The 18893-nt window shown below is 43.5% G+C and overlaps 1 protein-coding gene across 1 annotated transcript in view; it reads left to right on the top strand.

Moving 5' to 3' along the window:
- The first annotated feature begins 295 nt into the window (after positions 1-295).
- Positions 296-18893, top strand: part of TG (thyroglobulin) — a 164370-nt gene continuing 145772 nt past the window's right edge. The window contains exons 1-9 of the mRNA XM_021298862.2: positions 296-1365; positions 2591-2699; positions 3597-3694; positions 4155-4358; positions 4704-4863; positions 9577-9683; positions 11278-11421; positions 13188-13373; positions 16929-17978. Of these exons, the coding sequence (XP_021154537.2) occupies positions 1278-1365; positions 2591-2699; positions 3597-3694; positions 4155-4358; positions 4704-4863; positions 9577-9683; positions 11278-11421; positions 13188-13373; positions 16929-17978 (2146 nt within the window). The 5' untranslated portion in view covers positions 296-1277. The remainder of the gene's footprint in view (positions 1366-2590; positions 2700-3596; positions 3695-4154; positions 4359-4703; positions 4864-9576; positions 9684-11277; positions 11422-13187; positions 13374-16928; positions 17979-18893) is intronic.

Here is an 18893-nt window from a genome sequence, read left to right on the forward strand (position 1 = left end):
TTTACTCCTTTATGCCTCTTAAAGTTGCCTTTTTTTTTGGTCTATCATCTATGCTGGACACATTCTTCATTGTTTCCCAGCTTGGTCTTTCTGCGGACTATTGACTTTCCTCAAGTCCAGAGTAGGTCGCTTGAAAGTAAAATCCAAATATAGTCCTACTCATTTTCAAAAGGCCAGTCATGCTGAAACAAGCTTGTGCTGCTGTTTGAGATCACATTTACCATATATATCAAGCACTGTAGCACTGCTGGAGTCTACAACCCGCACAGAAGGATGCTTAGATCACTTTTAGCACAGTCTTGGTCCGTAAGGCGTATCAGTAGAGTTGTTTCTAGACTGTCTAGTACCCATGAATCACAAACAATAGTTCTGCTGTCACTTTTAGTTGAAATCAGCCTGAGTCCAGCATCAAACATGCGCTTTTGTTATTATTTAGCTAATTATTTTGGGCCTATTTCTCTAACCTTTGCACAAGCGGAGGTGAATTCTCATAATTCCTGGTGCAAGTAAATGCTGACAGTCGTAAGAGGTGGACAAGTAAAAAGTGATGCTTTTGAACAAGGAAATAGTATTTCTGATATGTTGTAGGTCAAGAATTTTGCATGTAATTAATACAAAAAAGCTTGACTAAACATGTTTAATGGTTACACTGACCTTGCACCTGGAGGATGAAGCCCAAGAAGCGAAGCTGCTTCCTACAGACACTTGGCTGCGTTAAAGCACATGGTGCAAGTGGGACTGAAAGCAAAGGGTCAAATGCAATTGAGCTTCTGTTCCCTTTATAGTCAGTGGAGCTGCGTCCACCCTGTTTTTCACTTAATAAATAACCACATTATGAATTGTATTTACTCCTAGTCCCGCAGCGCTTGCAGGCCTAACTCTTGCAGGTTAGGCTCCCTAGAAACACCAAAAAATGCACTTGTAGCCCAGAGCACAGAGTCTGGCTGTGCCACAGTGCAACTGAGAGCCGGAGCTCGATATGTTCAACCTGTGCGTTGATTTAACTAAGTCCCCTCTGCCACCCACTTGTTCTCCTCTCCATGAGGGCTCCGTTCTGCTCCCTGGAGCGGGGATGAGAACTGACTGAGGAGAAGCACGAGGGTGGTTCCAGGTGAACGGGCCTCTTGTGGTTTTCCCAGAAGCATCATCTGCGTCACTCGCCCGATTTCACGGCCAGTCGACCAGCACATAAGTGAACCCATCTGTGCGCTGGTTGCTATAAAAAGGCAGGTGAGGGCTGTGTGGGGCGTGCGGGGCTGCCCCACCGACAAAAGGGGATGGAAGTCCCCCAGCGCATGGTGGGCTCCGTCCCATTTTGCACCCTTCTTTGCTGCTTGATTAGCATAGCAGCAGCCAATATATTTGGTAAGTACCCTTGTTCTTTTCCTTTGCTCATGTCCAGCAGTGACTGTACTCCTGTGATCATTATTCTGCTCTGTACTTTATTCTGACAAAATGATCTTTCACACTGCAAGCTTAGCTAGTTATTGTGTGTGTGCAAACTGAGTTTGAACTCCAGGTTATATACTAAGCTACAAGGATCTGTAAATGGTCAGCATTATCAAAATTCAGTAGACCTGGATTTTGGATGGAAAAAAATAAAAGTTTTCTAGAAGAACAGGCTGGGTTAGAGACAGAACTTTGGTAAGAAAATATGGTGCTGCATGGGTGTAAAGGTCCTGAGATTGTATCTGCTACTTGTATGTGGCATCATCCAATTTAGGCTTGAACCTTAAGGTACTGGGTAGTCTGAGTGCCATCCCCAGCTCTTTGGTCTGAGTGTAATAGTCCTGCACAATAAGCAGTTGGAGTCACTCAATCTCTTGACTTGTATGTCTTAGTTGACTGCCTCTAGCACTGCACATGGGCATCTCCACACATCCCAGAGCAACTAGCACAAAGTCACATTTAAGATGAAAATGGTAAGGTTTGCCTACACGTGGATGTCTAAGGTGAGCTAACCTAGAACCCCTTTACAGTCTCATTAGATTTTCATATGGGCTTAAGGGGACACAGTAAAAGCTCACAGGAACAGAAGTGATTGAGAGGTCTTAGGTGCACAGAAGCTATCTGTGGTTAAAGGACTCCCTGAGCTGCAATTATTGGAGGCTCAAAAGTATTCAAAATACCTATGTATTTGTACCACTATGTGTGTTCACACTCAGATCAAATACTGGATTAAGTGAGCCTTTGTTCTAAATTGCTGTGGTTTTGTTTGTTTGCTGTGTTTTTATAGAACTAGCGGAGATAGGCACAATAAACTCTGAGTGAGTAAATTATCCCAGGTACCAGAAAATGATAGCCATACCAGTACAAAACAGAGCTGAGACTAATTAAATACAGGGCTGGGAAAAGGGTTCATGAGCATCCCTGTCATGTGCTTATCCTGCAGCTGGCAGCCCAGCCAGTTTGCTCAGCACCTCCCTGTGCTGTCCCATGCAGAAATGCTCATGAGGAGCAAAAGGAAACAGCCAGGGAGGACCCATGGACCTAGGGCTGTCACCACACAGCATGGACACTAACAGGGTTTTGATAAGAACAGGCTTGTGGTGAAACCACAATTATCTGTTTACCTTCTTGCTGCTTTCAGAGTATCAGACAGATGCCCAGCCATTACGTCCATGTGAACTTCAGAGGGAAAAGGCTTTTTCGGGAGGAGAAACCTATGTTCCTCAGTGCTCAGAAGATGGCCAGTTCAGGTAATTCATCCTTGCTATTATCCCACTGTTATATGCCATGACCTTTCATTACTAATGAAAGCTTTAGCCTGTTTTGAAGAGCCTCCGTATAAGTAGACTGGAGGGTGAGAGGTGTAGAAGACTTAAAGAGACTTCATTGTATTATGTTGCAGATCCAGCCTCTCCTGAATGAGTTCTCTGCTGCTGGAAAAAAAATCTCTGGGTTAAGCGGTCAATCTAAGATTAATATGCTAATCTTGGCAGCATTGTTTGCATATGAAGTACTTGGTGCAGGTTGTGTAATGCAACTACTGCCTTCCTACAACACACTCATGGGCTCTGATCTGTGATCAGTGTGCCAGCTGGCACAGCTAAGCCAAGGTGGAAAAGTTATCCACTGCTGTAGATGGCACAGTTGGGTTTCCTTCTAAAGGCAGTAGAAGACCTAGAAACCACATAGAAAACAGTGATTTAGAGAGCAGCATGTTTCTTGAAGATGCAAGAAGTTAATGAGTTACAGTTGAGGCTGTGGGGGATTGTGATGTTTTCTACTATTATCTTATTGTAGTTGCCTAGAGTGAAGGACCTTGACCTTGCTAGATTTGACTTAGAAAATATCTCAAAATGTATGGTAAATCTCAAATAGTGAGAATCAGGATTCTGTCCATCCTACTTGCTTCCTGAGTGACTTCAAGTCACTTATCTGCGGTTTCAGAAGACCTCAGAGAATTATCAGAATTAAGAGCTCCCATTAGGCAGAGTTAGAGGCACCAGAAATGCAGCCTTTTCTGATTCTATTATTTGCAGTGTTAAATTATTTGAACTTGTTTGGCTTGCTTTACGTTTTTTTTATGTCCTGTAGTGACTGAGGACTCTGTCACTAACAGAATAACATGTGTTACTTGTGATCTCCTTCAGGACAGTTCAGTGCAGTAGGGATGGCCTTTCCTGTTGGTGTGTGGATGAGGATGGCATTGAGGTACCTGGCAGCAAACAGAATGGATATCCCATATCTTGTAAGTCAAAAGTTTCTAATTCTGTTCAGATTGGGTAAAGAACCATTTAAAACTGCATTTGAACTGCTGAAATCAAGAACAAGTTAGCTCCAGACTTTGATGGACTCTAGTTTGTTGTAATTTGCTAGGTCTTTCTGGTAGAAGTTCTGAAGTTTCTTCAGGACTGATCATGGAAACCTGATACATCTGGGTTGACTGTATTTAAGAAGGTCACAGTAATGTAAATCATGAATGAAAGATCAACTTAGTATATTGGCTTTTGAGTATGAGATCTTCAACCCCATCTGTGGTGGGTTTCTCCATAGCAATTTTCATAACCACAAATCCATCAGTGTCCTCATGCCACCTGGGTGGCAGAATCAGGACTTGCTGCTCTGAGAAAACTCAGGTGTTGCCTTAATAAATGATTCAGGACCCTGCAAGTACCTTTCTCTAACAGTGCAACTCTCTGGTACTACAGGCTTATCCTTTTGCCAGCTGCAAAAGCAGAGGATCTTGGTGAGTCGATACATCAACAGCAGTAGCGTCTCCTACATCCCTCAGTGCCTGGATTCAGGCGCTTTTGATGAGGTGCAGTGTGACATGGAGATGGGTCAGTGCTGGTGTGTGGATCCAGAAGGAATGGAGATCTATGGCACCAGGCAGAGAGGAAAGCCAAGGCAGTGTAAGTAATAATCAACAGAACGATGAGGTTTGTAGGGTGGGAAGGTCTGATGTGATTGAAAGGTGGTAGATCAGAAGCTTGGACACTGAAGCCTACACTTATGCTACAGGTGCTTAACTGAGGAATGTAAGTCCCTGTTTCATAAACTATAGAATATCTCAAGTTGGAAGGGACCCATAAGGACTGTTGAGTCCAACTTTCTGCTCCTCATAAAGAGGATATGAGGCACCTAGGTGTCCATTCTTCAATGTAATGAATCTAAGCCCCTTCCAATCCATGGGATGGTTACTCAGCCCTTTGCAGGAAATTAAAACACCAGTAAATTTTAACTTTGTTTCCCATCAGGTCCGGGGAGCTGTGAAATCCGAGACCGTCGCATTCTGCATGGGTTTGGGGAGAAGAGCCCACCACAATGCTCAGCAGATGGAGAGTTTCTGCCTGTCCAGTGCAAGTTTGTCAACACCACAGACATGATGTTTTTTGATCTTGTTCATAGTTATAACAGGTAAGAGGGTAGGCTTCTGAAACAGGGAAGCAATCCTGCATAACTCTTCAAGTCAGTGTCTCTTTTTTCCTACATGAAGCCCTTCTCCTGTGACCCCGTATGATGGTATTTTCTGTTGATAAATGAGCCAAGCAAGAATTTTTATCTTCTGAATTAAATTTACTAATTTAGAAAAGTGTGATATTCCATCCATGCCATCTGCTCAGTGTGTCCTCACACAGCACTGGATACTACATTGGGATCTGTGTTTGGAAAAGTAGCCAGGGCTGCTTTCCAGATCGACACAAAACAGTAAATGAGATAAATATTGAAGGAAGAGAGGAGTTAATGTATATATATATATATATATATATATGAGGTAGGAAAGATGATTCCACATGAGAGAGGAAAACAGATGGACAAGTGACAAGTTACAAAGAGCAAGTTCCACATGATGATGGGAAGCTCCTGTCTGTTTAGGCAGTGCCAGGGTTGCTCAGACAGGTGAATGAGTGATGAACAGGCAAGATGACATTTGACTGGTTTGGGGTTGTTGGAGTGGGCTGGGGAAGACAAAATGCTGGATCAAATGCTCATCCGTGGGAGGAAGAATCCATTGTCTGGTGGAGGAGCTGGGAACTGATGCTCAGGAAGAGAAAGAAGAGACGGGTGAGGGGAAACACAAGGGGGAGGAGTTCATGTTTGTGCAGATATTCCAGAGAAACCTTTTGGTCTCTTTGTGAAGTGTCCTTATCTTGACATCTCAGTCAACACTTTCCTCCGGTGGAGGGCAGTGGAGTAAATGTAATATCTCATTTTGACTTGGCTCTGTAGTAGTAAAGGCATTTTACTGTCAGTTTTATATGTCATTTTAGCTAGTTTGAGGGTTTTCTTTTTTAATTTAAGCAAAACTGAAAGGCAGGCCCACATGCACAGTGCAAATTTGTCAGGGCTTTGGAGAGGTTATTTTGGCAAGAGCAGAATGACCTGGCTGCTTTGTTTGTTGGCCTGTGAAGGGTGGAAATTCAAAAAGAGCAATTACAGAGGAGAAAGCAAGGCTTTAAATTAACATTTTTTTCTCCCACTGGGAGGTTTGTCTGCAAAGGCCTGTGAGATTGAGTTTTTCTTGTGTCTGTGTCATGTAATTAATCACAGCAGGATTGTTTCACTCCCAGCTGCCTACCTTTCTAATTATAGCATTGACTTAAACCCATTACCATCATATCTGAGAATCTCAGGTCATTAATATATTTATTTTCATATTACTCTTGCCTGAAATGTCATTATCCTGTCTCATAAGCAGGAGGCCAGAATATGGAGTTGAAGGGATGAGTTTCACAGCAAAGAACTGTAGCAGAACAGGGATTTAAGCCCATATTTTATGTTCATGTGGAAACAGTGGAGCAATGTTCTTTGGTACCACAGTCTGATTTTAGAAATCTAGACATGTTGGACTAACTCCCTTTCCAAGTTTTTCCCTTACACCTTTATAAATATTCCAGAATAAATCGATGTGTTAAAAAAGATAAATGGAGAAATTCAGAAGCTTAGGGTTAAGACTTTCCCAAGAGGAAGACTTTTGGAAAGAAAGATGAGCCTGAATTTCTTGCCTCACCTTGGTGACTTTGCTGTTCTTACTTATTTGATGCAGACTGTGCCCAGGTCCTACTTGAATGGGCAGCCATGTAGAAGACCCCATAGCAGACTGGTGGGAATGACCAAAAAAATCAAGAGTCAAGGAGGATCTTTTTACTTTGTTGCTATAATTTCCATCAGACTGATCCTTGTGTCAGCATCTTTATCCCACCTCACTGGGGGTTCTGCCTTACTATATATTATTTCATTGGCAATGGAAAAAAAAAAACTATGATTAGTTTTTCTCCCTCTGTTTCTGAATAGTCAAGGAGAAAGGCAGCTGTAACTTGAGCTGCACATATGAAACACAGAAGGGATTACTTGCAAACCTGCTTTTGAAAATCAGTAATGAGTTGTCTTTGCTGGACCCATGTGCAGAGACTCACATTTGAAAGAAAAGGTCAACAACCTCACATTTATTTACATTCCCATACTTCTGAGTGTGAGCGTTCTTGTTGAAACACATGGATATACATTTATCCATAACTTAAATGTAGTCGTCTTTGCTTCAGCCATTGTTTTGGACTGGGTCTGATAGATGAGGTAGTCTGTGTTATCACTACTCATGTTGAAGGGTGTGATTAGAAAGAGGCTAAGAAAAGAAAAGAAGCAGTAGGAAATGACTTTTCCAAGTAAGGTGAGCGAAGTTCTGTCCTCGTGGTTGTGTGGGCCTAATTTATATCTGTTTGTGCTTTATTTAGCTGTACTCTCAACTTGGAACAAAATAACCAGAATGACAGGATATGACTACGCATCTGCCCTATATAAAAGTAGTATATTTATGCATGTGGCTTCTTAATGTTAAGGATGAAAGAAATCAGCATGCAGAATTTTTTCATTGGATCCTGTTTCGCTCTGCTAGATGCTGAGATGCTGGGGTGATGAGCTCTAAGGACAAGCACAGTGAAGAGATCTGCCTTTGCAAATCAGGGCATTGCTCTCTTAAGAAAAGATCATGTTCCTGTTAGGAACCAGGACATAATAATTCAGGGGACCAGAAAGCTCTTGAAATACTCCAAGCCATATATATATATACATAGAAGACCATAGAAAGATAGCATTTAGCTCTTTATATATTAAATTGCATAGTTTTAATGCTGCCAGAAGTTCCTTTGTGCCCTGAGGTATGACATTTTAATTGTTTTCAGCATGCCAGTGCCAGCACTGGGCAGGGTTATACGATCCGAAGTGGAGAGACTCAGTAGACTTTTAGTTTGAAGGCAAAGGAGAGTGCCAGTGTGGAGCAGCACTACGCAGGGATTTGCAGGGTCTGAAGCAGGAGCACGGCTGGATGAGTTGCGACAACCTCGAGGTCACCAGCCCCTTCCTCTGCCAGGGGTTGCTGTTGCTTTGGGCAGAATTGTAGAATCATAGAGTGGCTTGGATTGGAAGGGGCTTTCAAAGCTCATCCAGTCCAACCCCCCTGCCATGAGCAGGGACATCTTCACCCAGATCAGGTTGCTCAGAGCCCCGTCCAGCCTGGTCTTGAATGTCTCTAGGGATGGGGCATCTACCACCTCTCTGGGCAACCTGGGCCAGGGTTTCACCACCCTCATTGTAAAATATTTCTTCCTCATGTCTGGCCTGAATCTCCTGTCCTTTAGTATAAAACCATCACCCCTTGTCCCTTTGCAACAGGCCCTGCTGAAAGGTCTGTCTCCACATTTCTTATAGGCCCTTTTAAGTACTGAAAGGCCACAATAAGGTCTCCCTGGAGCCTTCTTTTCTCCAGGCTGAACAACCCTAACTCTCCAAGCCCATCCTCACAGCAGAGGGTGTTCCCCAGCTTGTGCTTTGATGTACTGAGGAAGCAGTAACATCTTCAGCTCTCCTGGCATGAGGTGGCAGAGCTCTCAGGCAGATCTTGAAGGTTGCAAAGGGCCATTATTCCACCCTAGAATGTCTCTGTCTCTGGGCCAGAGAAGCGTTTTGCTGTATTTCTCCGGGTCACTGCAGGCCACATGTGCCAGAGCAGCCTGGGGCTGCAGGAGGTGCCTCTGCAGTTGAGGTTGGTCTTAGTCCCAGTTTCACAGCAAACTGCTTTGGCACATTAAGCTTTTTCCCAGTTGATCAGGGCCTAATCTACCATTACTCTTACTGCTAAGTGTCCTTCTTTGGTAAAAACCTACTTTATGTATTTTTCTGAATGTCTTGAGCAGAAAGTTCCACTTCTCTCTCATTAGATTTTTCCCACATAAGCTGTGTGCAACTGGGACACCAGACCTTTATCATATTTCACAGTAAGGATGTGTGTCTGTAAAATAATATGACTATTTTGGAAATTGGCAAAATTTTTCCCTGGTCATATTGCTTGAATCTAGAGAAACTTGTCTTCTGTTTGCTTGGAGAAACCCTAGAGTGTCTGTCACTTAAGATCACATTTATTATGTTTTTTCCAACTCTAACCCTATTAAGTTTCCTTCCTAAATCTTTGCTTTTCTGGAATGTGGCTGTTGTCACTCTTAGAGTATTATACTGGAAATTAACGTCTCTTTGATCTCCAGAAGTAAAAGTCATTTGTACTTGTAATATGTTAAAACTCCCTTTCTCTTTAATCCATTGGGTCATGCTTTCAAAATGAAAAAGATTAGTGAAGTGTTTACCAGCTTTTGCCCTTAATTCACTGCAGAAAACGTATATACCATGTAGGGAAGAGGAAGCAACCTGTTTGTTTAGGCACTCTGCCATAGTGTGCAGATTTGTGGAAGGAGCTAAAGAATGGGTGTTGTAATAACATTAAGCCAACGTCCCTCTATTTTACACTCTTTGACAGGCTCTCAGAGGTGAGAATAGAATTGAAAATGAGTGCTAGGTACTGGGTATCTGCTTAGGAAGGGTCAGAAATCTGTCTGAAGGGAGACCTTATTGTCCTGTGTTTGCTTAAAAAAAATTACATTTAGGACACTTGTTAGCCTTCTGAAATTCTGATTTGGATCATGTCAGAATGTGGTGGCTAGAAGGAGGCCAAAGGGTTTTGTAATGGCTTTGTGCTGTGCAGACATCCTCACCATACAAATTCAGGAGGGAAACACAGGTGATGCTTTGTTGTTGTCGATGAGTCTCCCTGGGCTCCTCACAGGAGGCTGCTTTCCCTTCCAGGCTCCCAGAGGCTTTCCAAACGTTCAGCTCCCTGCGGAAGACATTCCCGGAGGTCTCTGGTTACTGCTACTGTGCAGACAGCCTGGGCAGGGAGTTAGCAGACACCGGTAAGTACCCTCCAGCATCTGATCCTTTAGATTGAGCAGCTTTGAATTCCCAAGAGAAAGGACAAATAAAAAGTGTCAGTCTTTAGCTTCATTTTGGCTTCAGGTTCACTCTTACAAGAAGTAAGGCTGCTGGGACCAGTGTAGTGCCCATGGGAAAGGCTGGAGCTCACTGGTGAGATCCCACCCTTAGGAGCAACGCTGCAGTAAGCAGCAAGTAGAGCTGCTGCCCAGGAGCTAATCTTGTCCTTTCTGGGGTGGTGGAATAGCAGTTCTGAATGTCCAGCCTCTGCCCACACAAGAAAATTACATCATATTCAATGAGTCCAATTAACGAATGCAGGAGAATATAAAGGGCCTGGAGACTGAACTGTTTTCTTCTTGCTCAGGTAGAATCATGGAATGGGTTGGGTTGGGAGAGTCCTTTAAAAATCACTTTGTCCAATCCCCTTTCCATGGGCACAGAATCACAGAATGTCAGGGATTGGAAGGGACCTCGAAAGCTCATCCAGTCCAATCCCCCTGCCAAAGCAGGAACACCCAGATGAGGTTACACAGGAAGGTGTCCAGGCGGGTTTTGAATGTCTCCGAAGTAGGAGACTCTACAACCCCCAAGGGCAGCCTGTTCCAGTGTCTGTCACCCTCACTGAGAAGAAGTTTCTTCTCAAATTTAAGTGGAACCTTTAGTGTCCCAGTTTGTACCCATTACCCCTTGTCCTATCATTGGTTGTCACTGAGAAGAGCCTGGCTCCATCCTTGTGACACTCACCCTTTCTATATCTGTAAACATTAATGAGGTCACCCCTCAGTCCCCTCTTCTCCAGTCTCCAGAGACCCAGCTCCCTCAGTCTTTCCTCATAAGGGAGATGCTTCACTCCCTTCAGCATCTTTGTTGCCCTGCGCTGAACTCTTTCCAGCAGTTCCCTGTCCTTCTTGAACTGAGGGTCCAGAACCGGACACAATATTCCAGGGCAGGGACATCAGGTGGTCCTTCTTTTTCTTTCATAGCTTCAGGACAACTTTCAGGCATGTTAATAGTTCATGGGACATGTTAGAAGAAAGACTGTTTTTTCCAAGAAAGAGGAATGAAGAAGTTGAGGAATTCCAGCTCCTCTTCATTAGATAGGGTGGTTTAAAACTAAAATCTTGGAAAACTGCAAAGCATGATAGCTTAAAATTTAGATCATAAATGAGAACTTTAACATTTAATTTCCATGGGGGTGAGAAGTTCTCCAAAAAATCTATTTTTTTTACACTCAGAGAAACTACTGCACATCCTTTAATGTGCTCAGGGTATACCAGCAAGACAATTAGGAATTGTTTTTTGGAAGCATTGGTTTCTGACTGACAGTGTCACTCACTGGGTGTTCCTCCTGCTCATTTTGGTCGATGTCAAGGCATAAAGATAACGCCTGGGCACTCAGCAGTGGGTTACGTGGTGTGGTGCATTAGGGTTATGCAGTGTAAGTTCACATTTTGCCTGCTTAGAGGATTGCTTTGCTTTTTCCTGAAAGGCTTCCAGTTTTGCTATTCTGGTGCAAAGCAAGTGACTTCAGTCTTAAAATCAGGCTCTGTGTTAAAAGTGTGTCTTTCCCAGGACTGGAATTGCTACTTGATGAAGTTTACGACACAGTTTTCTCTGCCCTGGAGCCCGCCCGCACATTCATGGAGACCAGTATATATCGGATCCTACACAGACGGTTTTTGGGGGTTCAGCTGGCTACAACTGGCAAGTTCAGATGTGAGTAGCCCCCAGGTGATGCCCTGTAAATAAGCTGACAATTTTGTAGCTTAAATGTGACAGCTGCCACTGAGAAAAGTTGTTCTAGGAATCTCTTGCAATGAAATAATGTAATATCAGTGTTTCAGTGCAAGAAACAAGGTCCCTGAATTGCAGCTGAATTTTAACCTCGGGCTTGTACATTCTTAGCAGCAGATTATACCTGTCCTCTGATCAACACTTTCCCACACGCTTGAAGTTCACTTTAGCTGAAATCCCATGAACTCTCTCTATCTCTTGCCCTGAGATTATGGATATGGATCTGATGATTTACTAAATTAAAAGCCTGAGAAAATACTCCCTAAATTATGATGGTGCACTCAGAAATAGGAAGGATCTTAGACTGGCCATAGCACACTCAATCCCCAGGAGGCTACACAAGAGTTTGTGGTGCCTTAGCCAGCAAGGCTGAACTTCTGGATCTGCCCTTGGGTCCATTCCCTCCCCACTTGGGATAAATGGGGAGAGAGTTTCTCAGCCTACAGGCAGTGAACTCTGTGGAACAGGAGGTCAGGTACCTCCTTCTCTCTCCCACACCAGAGCCCAAGAGACTTACCTTGGCTGGGGAAATTTGAACCCCCTGGTGTGATCATTATCATCTCCAAATTTCTCTGACACTGCAGTCTGACCCTCAGTAAGGAGTTGCATCACCAGAGATATTAAGCAGATATTGTTGTAAGTCTTCCGGCCACATAGTTGTGTGGTTTTTCTATTTCTGGGATGAGCTGATCGTCCTGGAGAGTCTGGAGAGCATCTTCCCCCTCCTGCTGCACAGCGTTGTGCAATAAGCTCTGACTGCAGCTGGGGATGCAGTGGCTGTCAGCAAAGATAATGCTGTAGCAGCCACAAGATGGAGATGTGACCACGTTCCTCAGCTGAGAAAGGAACCGCTTTGGTGACTTACCCAGATCTCACACCACCACCTGAAGCCACATGCATTAGGAAAGTTGTCAGACTTTCTTGATGAACGTGTTGCTCTGACATGATGCTTATGGTACCTCAACCTGGTAGCTGAGTGTAGCTGGAGAGCTCTTGAATGTGAAAAATGTTTAGGCTGCAAGATCGCAAGTTTATATAAACTGGCAAAATTTCTGTTGGAAGGGTGTAGTCTAGTATTGGAGAAATCATAACTCAGAAGATTTTCTTTATGGAGTTTTGGCTTCTCTGCCATTAAGGCCAGTTTGACAAGAATGGGGTCTTCAGATCCCTGTGGAGGGAAGTGAAAGAAATTGGATGATTGCAGACCGAATCTCCACAGTGAGGTGCAGATCTTTGTTCAGGAGCAATGCCTCATTGTCTTTAGAGACACTGATATTTTCCTTCATCTCAGTCTCTTAAGCTGCACATCTGTCTCTATTGATCACCTTTTCATTTGCGTTAAGGGCCCAAGCTCATCTAACCTCCAGCATGGCCACTGGGAGAGATATTGATACTCTTGCCTATCCATAACTATGGCTGAAAAATGTTTTAAGTTTTTATTTTCTGTTTAGTTTTCAGAAACAAGTACTACAGAGGAAAAACCTGGGGCTAGTTCTCCAGGGAAAGAGAAGATGGATAATTTGCATTTTGGTCTGGGATGTGAAATTTCACTGAAAACAGTCAGGAAATTAAACTTTCTTTCCTTTTTTTTTTTTTGTTCCTCTCAAACAGGCAAACAATGGGATCAAGCAGAGATGGCCCTGAAACTTTAAGCTTTCCCTCCTTAACACATACTGTTTTTCTTCCAGGCCCCTCGAAGTGTGAGGTTGAGCGGTACACAGCCCTGCGTTACCAGCACGCCTACGTGCCAGCTTGCGATGCCGATGGGGGCTACACACCAGTGCAGTGTCACCAGGGAGGACAGTGCTGGTGTGTGGACACCAAAGGGCAAGAGGTCCAGGGCACAAAGAGACGAGGACAGCTCCCAGCCTGTGGTATGTATGAGATTTGGAAGACGAGAAATGTGCACACCTCTTGGTGTCTTTAGAAAGAATCACAGAATCACAGAATGTCAGGGATTGGAAGGGACCTCAAAAGCTCATCCAGTCCAATCCCCCTGCCAGAGCAGGAACACGCAGATGAGGTTACACAGGAAGGCGTCCAGGCGGGTTTTGAATGTCTCCAGTGAAGGAGACTCCACAACCTCCCTGGGCAGCCTGTTCCAGTGTCTGTCACCCTCACAGAGAAGAAGTTTCTTCTCAAATTGAAGTGAAACCTTTTATGTTCCAGTTTGAACCATTACCCCTTGTCCTACCACTGGTTGTCACCGAGAAGAGCCTGGCTCCATCCTCGTGACACTCACCCTTTCTATATCTGTAAACATTAATGAAGTCACCCCTCAGTCTCTTCTTCTCCAAGCTAAAGAGACCCAGCTCCAGAAACCTGAAGGAGCAGTTGCCTTCTTGGCTGTGGCAAACTCTGGTGTTCAAAAACTAGAATCCGAAATCCTCCCTGGGGTTAAAAGCCATATTCTAATAAATGAATATCATGTACATCGTATTTTCCTTTATGACCTTTCTTTAGTCTTTTAGTTTTGCATACTCTTTTCAGCTGTGATATCTGTTTCTTGACTCCGGAAGCTCGGGCATTAAGTCAAAATATCTGGTATAATGTAAGGAAGCCAGTGATTGTGGTTTTTGGTTTTACCACCTTCCTTTGGTGAAATGCTATGGAATTTCTAAGGCATCTCTCTTTCCTAGCATTTTTTTCCCATCTCTGTCACTGCATATTTGGCCATGAAAATTGTCCAATCCAGTTAAAAAAACCCCAGACAATTTGGAAAAGGTGTGTGGGTTGGGGCTTTGAGAGATTTCGTTAAGAATACACCATCAAATCACTGTCTCAAATGGAAATGACAGCAGAAATGTCAAAGGGCCGGAGGGGAGGAGAAGAGTTAAAAACCTTCACTCCAGAGCACACTACCTAAATATTCAGGATTATGCTGGAGGGCTGGGGCACAAGGTCTTAACGCAGGAGCTGCCTTTGGGTAAGGTAATTTCTTCATCTGAGAGACACAGTCTTACCACGCAGATAGAGAAAGAGAAGCCTACCCTGGGTGTCACGACTCCAAGTTGCTCGGAGTGCTCTGGGCACAGGCAGGCTTCCGATGAAATGAAAATGTTAACGTGCCTTCGAGGCTGATCACCAAGGATATTGCACGGGAACCTCCGAGAGGCCTTGCCATATGTTGGAACTGGTTGTTTTCTCTTTGAATTTGCTTTGCTGAGCCCTCCTTATGATTTTTTGAGGGCAATGGCTTGAGGCTGCTCGCAGCTTTTATTGGCAGACTCAGGAAATTTAAACAGGGAAAGATTTCTGCAGAGGTTTTGCAGACTAACTCCTGAGAAGGTATTTCTTGAGGATATAGATGCAGTCTGTGTTCGGACAGCTACATGCCATGTGTATATCTCCAGTTCTGCTCTGGTTCATTTCTCTTTAACATCTGCAGCTCTCACACTCAGCAGCGTGAATGCTGGAGGATGCAGAGATGTAGGTGTGGGTGGCACATTGGGTACTCACATGGCCTAGAACACCAGGCAGTCCTGATAGAGACCCACATCTTTCCAGACCTTTACATTAAACTCACCCCAGCACTGCTCTTCTGTTTGTTCCTTCTCACTTTGCTTTGATTTGATTCAGAAGCGGGTAGGAGAGGAGAGAGAGCATTTAAAGACCATGATCCTACATTTGTTTTGTGTTAGCATACTTGTGGGATTGTGGCTTACACTAACTTATTGGTCCCCAGAGGAATGTTCTGCATCCCTCTTACCAAGAGCCAACACTGAAAACAGAAGGGGCCCATCCTACAGAAAATGCCTTTACAAAGGAACCACTGTTAGGGACCCTGAGCCCCAGCCAGAAGTGCAGAGCAGGACGAGGGTGCGAAAGGAGGAGTGAGCAAGGTGCTGATCAAAGAGCTTCAGATTTCTTGCTAATCCATTTTAGCAACTTTTAAGTTTTTCAGCTTTTGTCCTTACTGTTAACAGGGTTCATGACTGTATTTCCTGAATGTGGAATAAATGAGGTGGGATGGGGAGTCCAAGGAGGCCATGCTGGAGCAGACCAAAGCTGTTTATCTACAACCCTGTCCCCTACAGGGACAGCACGGTGGTGCTTAGGGAGAAAGCGTGAGAAACATGGGAGATGCATATAGCTTGCATATATCCTTCCTGTTGCCTGCTGGGTGTCCCAAATTGGAAGCTGAACCCAGATCGCCATGTTCAGCTGTCCCATATGGAGCCATCTTCCAGGGATTTGCCCTGTTGCTCTTTAATGTTTTTTCCTTCCTAGCATCCTCTGACAATAAATTTTGTGATCATAATTATGTGTTCTACTTCTGGACCATTCTAATTCCTGTGCTGTGAGAAATACTGAATAATAATTATTATCTATTGTGAACAATGTGAAAAATCCTGTTTTTTAAAAACATATATTATATTTTTTGTCCAAGCTGAATTGTCTCTCTGGAAAAGCTGTTCTGTCCTCAAAATACATTTGCATCCCTTCTCTATAATTCTGCTACTTTTGCATCCCTTCTCTATAATTCTTCCACTTTTCAAAGAAATGTAACCCTGTGGCACAGTTCAAACTGCTGCATGAGTTCCAGAGATTCCGTCAGTGCCATAACCATCCTGTCTGTTTTGTTCTCAGTGTATTTTATCTAACAAGTAATTCCTTTTTTTGGTGCCTTTTGAGGTCCTTCTTCAGTGGTTGCATCCTAACTTAGAGCCATTGCCACCTGTTTATGAATGTACGGAAGGAGCTGGGTGCAGAAACACCTATGACTTAGCTTGGCCCGGGACGTGGGTGGCCAGGACCACTGTTGGTACCCTCAGTCCCCTGACATTTGACTCTTTTTGTTGAAATTTTCTATTTGTTTTTTCTTTGGAGCTCATTTGTGAATGACATCTGGTCCTTAGCACTCTATTACTGCTAATTTTAACAATTTATTTTGAAACTTCTTGTCATGAACACTTCGCTAGAAAACCAAAGATCTAGGTAGAAAGCCTCCATAAATTCCTTGTTAGTGGGCATTAGTTAAAATAATTTTCCATTTTTCTGCAGTCTGTTTCTTTCTTAGGTTCGCATATTATGCCTCCATCACTGGAGGTTTGCATTATAAGCAGACATCCTACCAGGGAGTTAAAGTATTTGGAAAAGACTTGTTTGTTCTTTCAGCCATGGGAACAGGAATGAGGTTTTACATTGGGAAACAATAGAACCAGAAAAATACCACAGAGCAGAAAAGTCAGATGTGGTGAAGGAATATTTGCTTTCACTTTGTGTTGTTGACTGGAAAATGTTATTTATAGACTATATTCAACAACAGTTCATATTTCCTTATCAATGTATATGGTGCGTAGTTGAGGAAGCAGAGACAAGATAAACTGCACTTTTATGTGTTTTCTACTGAAACTGTTTGAAAAATAGCCATAGAGTCACAGGTTTTGGAAGTTCAAAAATTCGCATGTTTTTTAATCTTTGTCTAGGTGAAGAGCAAGGGTGCATCTCTGAGAGACGACGGGCGTTGTCGAGGATCTTTCATGGCCCTGCTGGCTACTTCAGTCAGCACAATTTGTTTTCCACGCCAGACATGCAATCAGAAAAAATATCTGGCTTCTCAAGACCCTGCCCACCCTACTTCAAGGAGCTGTTTCTGGACTCTGGATTGTCATCCCCAGTTGTACAAAGCCCATATGTCAGCCAGATTCCTGGGCTAGAAATCACTCTTAGTGAAGCCATCACGGGGATGTTCCCATCAAGGGAACTGGCTGAAGTGGTACTGCAATTTACGGCCAATCCAAAGCGTTTCCAAGAAAACCTCTTTGGAGGAAGGTTCCTGAAGAATTTGATCCAGTTTAACTTCACCGGGGCACTTGGCACCAGTGGGAAGTACAGCATTGGCCAGTTTTTCTTGCAGGAGGATGTGGTAGATGGGGATAACATCCAAAGCCTTCTGGAATTAGCTGAGGTATCAAAGGAAAGCTCAATTTTGAGTAAACCTCTTGTAGGCAACTTTGGCCGCACAGTAACTCTACAGGACAATCAGAATAAGATGAAATTCCTTTCCTCTGTTCTGGAACTACCAGCGTTCTTTACGTTTCTTCAACAAGTGATTTCTGTCCCCAGAAGCATTGCTGAAGATTTAGGTGAAGTGGTCAAAATAGCGCTGGGATCCAAAGACTGTGGTGAGGAGCCAAGGGACCTGTTTGTTCCAACCTGCACCAAGGAGGGGAGGTACGAGGAAGTTCAGTGCTATGCAGGAGAGTGCTGGTGTTTGGACACTTCAGGCAAGGAAGTTCCAGGCTCAAGAGTTCCAGGCAAACGTCCAAGGTGTCCCACTGATTGTGAGAAACAAAGGAGAAACCTGCAAAACTTGAAGCAAACCCTGCCTGCGGGATCAGATCTTTTTATTCCCTCTTGCACTGAGGATGGAGACTTTCTGCCACTCCAGTGTTACGGAACAAATTGCTTCTGTGTTGATTTGAATGGCAAGACTATTCCAGGAATAAGTGGAAAAGCTGGAAAGCCAATGCAATGTAAGTCCTAGAGACTGGGAACTTAAAGATGCTTCCTTCTTATGTTGGAATTTCATACTTCTTTCTTCATATCTGATTTTATCTAGAAATGTATGGATGATGTACACAAACAATATTGTCCCCTAACAGGAAAGTGAGTCGGCCCTGCAGTTGCAGGGAAATACAGTGTACATAGTGGGAAATACAGTGTATGTAATCCTTGATATCCTACGTATTAAAGATAGTCCTCTCTTCTTTCAGTGGGTTAGTGTAGGGACACAAAACAGGAGCCTAAGTCTTGCCTTGTTAATGAGCATGTCATTGGCATCTGCCTCTGTTGAAGTGTGTAGCTACTGTGTATAACATCCCTGATGCCCATGAGACCTGGAGCATTTGTGTAACTAAATGTGACTCATATCAAGTGAAAAAGCCTTTTTAATTCCAGGACCAAGTCACCTGGCACAGTCACTGGCTCATCCTGAAGAGCTTCAGTGCCTTAAAACATGAACCTCTTTTAGTCTTTGAGCTCAAGAATATATCCTCAACTTGATAGGATGTCACGGGGGTCCAAATGTAGGAAAGAGATTCAAAGGCTAATAGGTTTCTCATAAAGGTCACATTGTGTGTGAGGCTAATAGGTTTCTCATAAAGGTCACATTGTCAGGCCAGAAAAGTGAGTCACAAATTACTTGTCAGACATCAGTTTGGCATTACAGCTTGCTTATAGACTATGAAGTGCCTCTTCTGCCCTTCTAGTAATGTAGTACAAAGGAAGAAGGAAGCACATAGGCTAGGGATATTTGTCTTTCAAGATTCTGTGAACTGAAAACAGTACATCAACAAGGAGAACAGAACAACAGAATGCCCTGCTTATCATTTTGGAATGAATAGCAAAGTATCCAACAGATGATAATGGTACATAGTGAAGGAGCTTTT

Source organism: Columba livia, chromosome 2, assembly GCF_036013475.1.
Source record: "Columba livia isolate bColLiv1 breed racing homer chromosome 2, bColLiv1.pat.W.v2, whole genome shotgun sequence".
Classification (NCBI taxonomy): Eukaryota; Metazoa; Chordata; class Aves; order Columbiformes; family Columbidae; genus Columba; species Columba livia.